This window comes from Drosophila miranda, chromosome 2 (genome assembly GCF_003369915.1).
Source record: "Drosophila miranda strain MSH22 chromosome 2, D.miranda_PacBio2.1, whole genome shotgun sequence".
Classification (NCBI taxonomy): domain Eukaryota; kingdom Metazoa; phylum Arthropoda; class Insecta; order Diptera; family Drosophilidae; genus Drosophila; species Drosophila miranda.
Genome location: NC_046675.1, coordinates 4,275,981 through 4,281,885, shown reverse-complemented (window position 1 = coordinate 4,281,885; position 5,905 = coordinate 4,275,981). Strand labels below are relative to the sequence as shown.

At 46.8% G+C, this 5,905-nt stretch overlaps 4 protein-coding genes across 8 annotated transcripts; 2 read left to right on the top strand and 2 right to left on the bottom strand.

Moving 5' to 3' along the window:
* Positions 1-580: 580 nt before the first annotated feature.
* Positions 581-1,823, top strand: LOC117187327 (aprataxin and PNK-like factor). Of its 3 annotated transcripts, XM_033389735.1 has the most exons (4): positions 581-916; positions 950-1,232; positions 1,285-1,448; positions 1,503-1,823. In XM_033389735.1, exons 1-4 carry the CDS (start codon positions 685-687, stop codon positions 1,733-1,735), a joined length of 912 nt encoding a protein of 303 aa, XP_033245626.1. In that variant the 5' UTR covers positions 581-684; the 3' UTR covers positions 1,736-1,823. The 3 variants fall into 3 exon arrangements, with proteins under 3 accessions (XP_033245626.1, XP_033245625.1, XP_033245627.1); XM_033389734.1 differs by having other exon boundaries at positions 582-1,232; XM_033389736.1 differs by having other exon boundaries at positions 584-1,232; positions 1,517-1,566.
* Positions 1,795-3,419, bottom strand: LOC117187328 (regulator of G-protein signaling loco-like). Its single transcript, XM_033389739.1, has 3 exons — positions 3,340-3,419; positions 2,078-3,281; positions 1,795-2,019 (listed from the first exon to the last, which is right to left on the bottom strand). The coding sequence occupies exon 2, from the start codon at positions 2,937-2,939 to the stop codon at positions 2,175-2,177; it is 765 nt and encodes a 254-aa protein (XP_033245630.1). The 5' UTR covers positions 2,940-3,281; positions 3,340-3,419; the 3' UTR covers positions 1,795-2,019; positions 2,078-2,174.
* Positions 3,420-3,667: 248 nt separating this feature from the next.
* LOC108155123 (aprataxin and PNK-like factor) lies at positions 3,668-4,909 on the top strand. Of its 3 annotated transcripts, XM_017285766.2 has the most exons (4): positions 3,668-4,002; positions 4,036-4,318; positions 4,371-4,534; positions 4,589-4,909. In XM_017285766.2, exons 1-4 carry the CDS (start codon positions 3,771-3,773, stop codon positions 4,819-4,821), a joined length of 912 nt encoding a protein of 303 aa, XP_017141255.2. In that variant the 5' UTR covers positions 3,668-3,770; the 3' UTR covers positions 4,822-4,909. The 3 variants fall into 3 exon arrangements, with proteins under 3 accessions (XP_017141255.2, XP_033245628.1, XP_033245629.1); XM_033389737.1 differs by having other exon boundaries at positions 3,669-4,318; XM_033389738.1 differs by having other exon boundaries at positions 3,670-4,318; positions 4,603-4,652.
* On the bottom strand, positions 4,844-5,872 carry LOC108155124 (translin-associated protein X). The gene is made up of 2 exons (XM_017285767.2): positions 5,166-5,872; positions 4,844-5,107 (listed from the first exon to the last, which is right to left on the bottom strand). Exons 1-2 carry the CDS (start codon positions 5,870-5,872, stop codon positions 4,924-4,926), a joined length of 891 nt encoding a protein of 296 aa, XP_017141256.1. The 3' UTR covers positions 4,844-4,923.
* Positions 5,873-5,905: the final 33 nt, after the last annotated feature.

The following is a 5,905-nucleotide window of genomic DNA, read 5'->3' as shown; positions in this document are numbered from 1 at the left end:
TCGATAGTATCGATGGTTTTTCTACTATTCATGATACTATTGAGCTCTTATCGGTCGCTTCCCCATCTCTACTTTGATTTTGAAAAGTGCAGTGGTGTCAACCAAAAAACTTGAAGATCCCTTTATTCATTCAAAAACATAGCCAACTCATTGCAAAAGGTTCTGGCTGTTATTGTAACTGACAATGCGAGTGCCATGGTTGAGGCATGTCACATTCTTTGCTTGAAATATAGTTTTAAAAGCCTTTTCTTACCTTTTCTGTCAAACCATCGATGGCACAATCGATAGTATCGATTTTTTGAATCAATCTATTCAAAACTATCGAGTGGCGAATTCAAGTTCTATTTTACATATTCCTCGTTTTTTATATTCCGACGAAAAATACGAGCTCGATAAGTCTCTCAGCCATGCCCACATAATTTTATACGATTAATGAATCAATTTTCTACTTGACTGGCTTAAATTAAACACTTGCTTTTATTGCATTTTTCGTAAGAAAACAAAACTCCTCTAACGCGCAAGCGTAGCGTAAATAAAACTAGGTATGACAAAATCAACGATATAAATGCCAATCGAATCCGATACCTTTCGTTTGGGTGTCATCGCTCATCGCTATTGTGTTGTTGTGAAATACATTTGAACGAATTTTGGTTTATTTCGTTTTTCCATTCGCATTCGTTTAAAATGAGTTCTCCTAACAAAAACGAACTTGCGGATATCGATGCTATTGTGACAGAAACGTTAGAGGCTAAGCCATTACCTGCAGAGCAGGAGACTACCAAAAGGAAGCAGCCCACAGAAGGCGCGAAAAATGACGATGAAAGCAGCCCGGATAAGCGTATAAAGTTGGATGACAACACAAAAATCAAGGAAGAACCTTCCGATAATGAAGCAATAGCTCTACCCATCAAAACAGATCCAGATCCCATGGCTGTTCCTGCAAAAACAGATCCAGATCCCATGGCTGTTCCTGCAAAAACAGAGCCCGGGTCCAGCACGTCTGACGGTGTCAAGATAAAAGCCGAACCAGTGGATGGAGCAGCGGTGCCAGCGGCAGCCCGCACAAGTAGCGCTATAAAAGTAGAACCTGCCGATAGTGGAAGTACCACCCCAGCGGTTGTGGTAAAAACGGAGCCTACCCCCAGCAACGGCCAATCAGCAAATAATGTACCAAATATTGTGTCCTCTAGCACCACTCGCAGTTCATGCTATTTTGGCATTCGCTGCTACAGGTAAACAATTCCAAACAGATATATCAACCAGTCTCCATACATTTAATCCTAGACGTAATCCACTTCACCGCATGGCTGAAGCTCATCCGGGTGATGCGGACTATACGCGACCCAACTTTCCGGCACCACCGCTCGGCACACCGAGGTGTCCTTTTGGAAATTTATGCTACCGTCGCAATCCTGTGCACTTTCAACGGATGTCACATCCTCCAAATTGTAAGTTAGATTCAGAAGTGCAGTAATATCGAACGGAGTTAAACTGCAGTATAGTTAATTCCGATCAGAACATACGGAATCGTTTGCGTCAACGGCAGACACACGCGCGGCAGGCGGGCACGACCGGGGATGACGAGGATAGCGACGAAGAGGAGGAGGATCCATTTGGAGGAGACCATGATGATGATCTCGAATATAAACCAGGCGCAGACATAGACGAAGATGAAGACGAGGACGATGAGCTTGAGTTTGATAGCCAGCGCATTAATACTGACGACTACGATTAGGATGGTCTGATCAATGTTTTGATAGATTTTTAAAATGTTATATTAAATTCTAGCGCTAATCCGTTGATAATAAAATTTAATGTAAATATTTAAGTGATTACATTAGTAGAAGCCCTCATCGACATTCTCTGCAGGCTTTTGGTCGAAATTTGAGCCCCAAATGGCTGCCTCGCCACCACGTACTTTAACATTGTAGCAGACATTCTCTGCCTTGAGGACACTGTCGCATAGTGGTAATCTTGCGCCACAACTCCCGAGCACGCTGCAAGTTCAAGCTGATGTAACTGCGAAAAGAGAAATATAGTTTAAAGTGGATTCCTTATATATTTGTGCATCACATACCCCGTGTAAAACACCTGCAAAGTGCTGCAGGTCTCCATACAGGTATCGATGTCTCCGCTGCCCAAAGAATTTATGCATCGGCGCATCAATTCGCCGGTTAGGTCGGATAATCCCAGCACGTACTCTGTGGGATCAGCTTTGTGTCGATCACAAACACATGGCAGCTGTGCGAGATGCTGATGTGTTGGCCAGCAGAGCCGCTGCCTGCATTTGGCTCGTACTCCTCCTCGATTTGGGTGTTGTGCACGGCGCTGGTGACCAGGCCAAAGAAACGATTCTCGCTCTCCGACGAGGAGCTCACGTAGTTCAGTCTCGATGAGGCATAGGTGGCCAGCACTCCGCCATTGGCGCTCTGCAGCGTGAGGCTGTCCGGGGTGATGCACATGAGCACTATGGTGGGCTGGCGCTTTTCCTGCCGCAACTTCCGTATGCAGGAGCGCACCGTCTGCAGCTTCGAGCTGTGCGAAATCTGCTTGGGCATTTCAATGGTGCCCAAATAGCCCACAATTACGCGATACTCCAGCGCCGCACTACCCACGGCCCGAACCATGGCACTCACATTGGCCACATCCGCCGATTTGCCAGTGAGATTCGCCAACGGGGCGTCCTCCAGAACTGGCCGAAGCGTTGAGTGATCTGTGGGCGGTGCTGGCTTTGGCTTTGGTTCCACCGCATCCGGCGGAAGCTTCTTTTGTGGCGAATTACGCAGTCGATGCATCTTCGACTTGTGATGCAGGAAGCGCGGCTTGTGGCGCAAACTGGCGGCCAGCAGCTGGCCCCTGGCACTGCGCTGCATTTGCAGCGTGGCATTGGCGTTCTCCTCGTCCGAACTGTCCGAATAGTAGTTCTCGGCTATCTGCATGCGTATGCTGCCAAAGGAGTTGCCAATCAACTGGACCACCGTCTCGTGCGGCAGCTTGGAGACGTTCAGGCCGTTGACCGAGATGAGGAAGTCGCCGGATCGCAGGCCGGCCTGCTCGGCGGGCGAGCTGCTGATGATGCACGACAGACGACATGGCTGTTGTCCCGATATGGTGAACCCAAAGCCATTGTAGCCCCGCCGCACCTCCACGGTGCGGGTTCCATTGTAGTTGTAATTGGGACGCTTTTTGCGGCGCCGCTGCTGCTGCTGCTGGACGGTCGAGGTGGATGCCGTCGCGGTCGAGCCAGATGCCACGGCTGGCGATGCTGATGGATTGCATGCCTGGTTGAGGCATGTCACATTCTTTGCTTGAAATATAGTTTTAAAAGCCTTTTCTTACCTTTTCTGTCAAACCATCGATGGCACAATCGATAGTATCGATTTTTTGAATCAATCTATTCAAAACTATCGAGTGGCGAATTCAAGTTCTATTTTACATATTCCTCGTTTTTTATATTCCGACGAAAAATACGAGCTCGATAAGTCTCTCAGCCATGCCCACATAATTTTATACGATTAATGAATCAATTTTCTACTTGACTGGCTTAAATTAAACACTTGCTTTTATTGCATTTTTCGTAAGAAAACAAAACTCCTCTAACGCGCAAGCGTAGCGTAAATAAAACTAGGTATGACAAAATCAACGATATAAATGCCAATCGAATCCGATACCTTTCGTTTGGGTGTCATCGCTCATCGCTATTGTGTTGTTGTGAAATACATTTGAACGAATTTTGGTTTATTTCGTTTTTCCATTCGCATTCGTTTAAAATGAGTTCTCCTAACAAAAACGAACTTGCGGATATCGATGCTATTGTGACAGAAACGTTAGAGGCTAAGCCATTACCTGCAGAGCAGGAGACTACCAAAAGGAAGCAGCCCACAGAAGGCGCGAAAAATGACGATGAAAGCAGCCCGGATAAGCGTATAAAGTTGGATGACAACACAAAAATCAAGGAAGAACCTTCCGATAATGAAGCAATAGCTCTACCCATCAAAACAGATCCAGATCCCATGGCTGTTCCTGCAAAAACAGATCCAGATCCCATGGCTGTTCCTGCAAAAACAGAGCCCGGGTCCAGCACGTCTGACGGTGTCAAGATAAAAGCCGAACCAGTGGATGGAGCAGCGGTGCCAGCGGCAGCCCGCACAAGTAGCGCTATAAAAGTAGAACCTGCCGATAGTGGAAGTACCACCCCAGCGGTTGTGGTAAAAACGGAGCCTACCCCCAGCAACGGCCAATCAGCAAATAATGTACCAAATATTGTGTCCTCTAGCACCACTCGCAGTTCATGCTATTTTGGCATTCGCTGCTACAGGTAAACAATTCCAAACAGATATATCAACCAGTCTCCATACATTTAATCCTAGACGTAATCCACTTCACCGCATGGCTGAAGCTCATCCGGGTGATGCGGACTATACGCGACCCAACTTTCCGGCACCACCGCTCGGCACACCGAGGTGTCCTTTTGGAAATTTATGCTACCGTCGCAATCCTGTGCACTTTCAACGGATGTCACATCCTCCAAATTGTAAGTTAGATTCAGAAGTGCAGTAATATCGAACGGAGTTAAACTGCAGTATAGTTAATTCCGATCAGAACATACGGAATCGTTTGCGTCAACGGCAGACACACGCGCGGCAGGCGGGCACGACCGGGGATGACGAGGATAGCGACGAAGAGGAGGAGGATCCATTTGGAGGAGACAATGATGATGATCTCGAATATAAACCAGGCGCAGACATAGACGAAGATGAAGACGAGGACGATGAGCTTGAGTTTGATAGCCAGCGCATTAATACTGACGACTACGATTAGGATGGTCTAATCAATGTTTTGATAGATTTTTAAAATGTTATATTAAATTCTAGCGCTAATCCGTTGATAATAAAATTTAATGTAAATATTTAAGTGATTACATTAGTAGAAGCCCTCATCGACATTTTCTGCAGGCTTTTGGTCGAAATTTGAGCCCCAAATGGCTGCCTCGCCACCACGTACTTTAACATTGTAGCAGACATTCTCTGCCTTGAGGACACTCTGTCGCATAGTGGTAATCTTGCGCCACAACTCCCGAGCACGCTGCAAGTTCAAGCTGATGTAACTGCGAAAAGATAAATATAGTTTAAAGTGGATTCCTTATATATTTGTGCATCACATACCCCGTGTAAAACATCTGCAAAGTGCTGCAGGTCTCCATACAGGTATCGATGTCTCCGCTGCCCAAAGAATTTATGCATCGGCGCATCAGTTCGCCGGTTAGGTCGGATAATCCCAGCACGTACTCTGTGGGATCAATGAAGAACTGAAACTTCTTGGCCTGCCCCTCGCCGCCTTTCTCTTCGTCCACATCCATTTCTTCGACAGATGCTCCCTCGTCTTTGGCTTTGCTTGGATCCTCCACGTATTGCATCACCGACTGCAAGGCCTGCCAGTCAGACACAGACTTGGGTGTCTCGTCGTTGTCGTCGCGGGACAGATACTCCATATAGGTGTATGCCTCGATAAACTCCTGCAGGCCTGCGGAGTACGCATTGCGGAACTGATACACATCCTGGTCACGCAGTTCCAACGCTATGGCCCGAAAGTTGACATCAATCAATTTTTGGAGACGCTTCTGGGCCTCCTCCAGAATCTTCTCCTTGTTTTGCTTACGCGAGTCGATCGAATGCAAGGTGAATATAATTCGCTTGGACTCGATGGTAATGTCGCGACTCAGCTTCACAATACGCTCATGGCGATCGTGTTTCGTTGTCAATTCAATCGAATAATTTCGGAATGCCTGAACTATGGGATTGTCCTCATCCACAGCAACCTGTCGCTTCTTATGAGCATTGCCACGTTGGTTACCTCCAGCATGTTTCGGCATAGTTCTGAGATGGTTTTGTTTATGTATAATTTA

What these genes read in the sequence shown, in the direction of transcription:
- LOC117187327 (XM_033389734.1), top strand. Translation starts at nt 685, where the DNA reads ATGAGTTCTCCTAACAAAAACGAACTTGCGGATATCGATGCTATTGTG. An exon ending in TTTGGCATTCGCTGCTACAG is followed by an intron (nt 1,233 to 1,284) that starts GTAAACAATTCC and finishes ATTTAATCCTAG; the next exon opens with ACGTAATCCACTTCACCGCA. An exon ending in GATGTCACATCCTCCAAATT is followed by an intron (nt 1,449 to 1,502) that starts GTAAGTTAGATT and finishes ACTGCAGTATAG; the next exon opens with TTAATTCCGATCAGAACATA.
- LOC117187328 (XM_033389739.1), bottom strand. Translation starts at nt 2,939, where the DNA reads ATGCAGATAGCCGAGAACTACTATTCGGACAGTTCGGACGAGGAGAAC.
- LOC108155123 (XM_033389737.1), top strand. Translation starts at nt 3,771, where the DNA reads ATGAGTTCTCCTAACAAAAACGAACTTGCGGATATCGATGCTATTGTG. An exon ending in TTTGGCATTCGCTGCTACAG is followed by an intron (nt 4,319 to 4,370) that starts GTAAACAATTCC and finishes ATTTAATCCTAG; the next exon opens with ACGTAATCCACTTCACCGCA. An exon ending in GATGTCACATCCTCCAAATT is followed by an intron (nt 4,535 to 4,588) that starts GTAAGTTAGATT and finishes ACTGCAGTATAG; the next exon opens with TTAATTCCGATCAGAACATA.
- LOC108155124 (XM_017285767.2), bottom strand. Translation starts at nt 5,872, where the DNA reads ATGCCGAAACATGCTGGAGGTAACCAACGTGGCAATGCTCATAAGAAG. An exon ending in TTGCAGATGTTTTACACGGG is followed by an intron (nt 5,108 to 5,165) that starts GTATGTGATGCA and finishes ATCTTTTCGCAG; the next exon opens with TTACATCAGCTTGAACTTGC.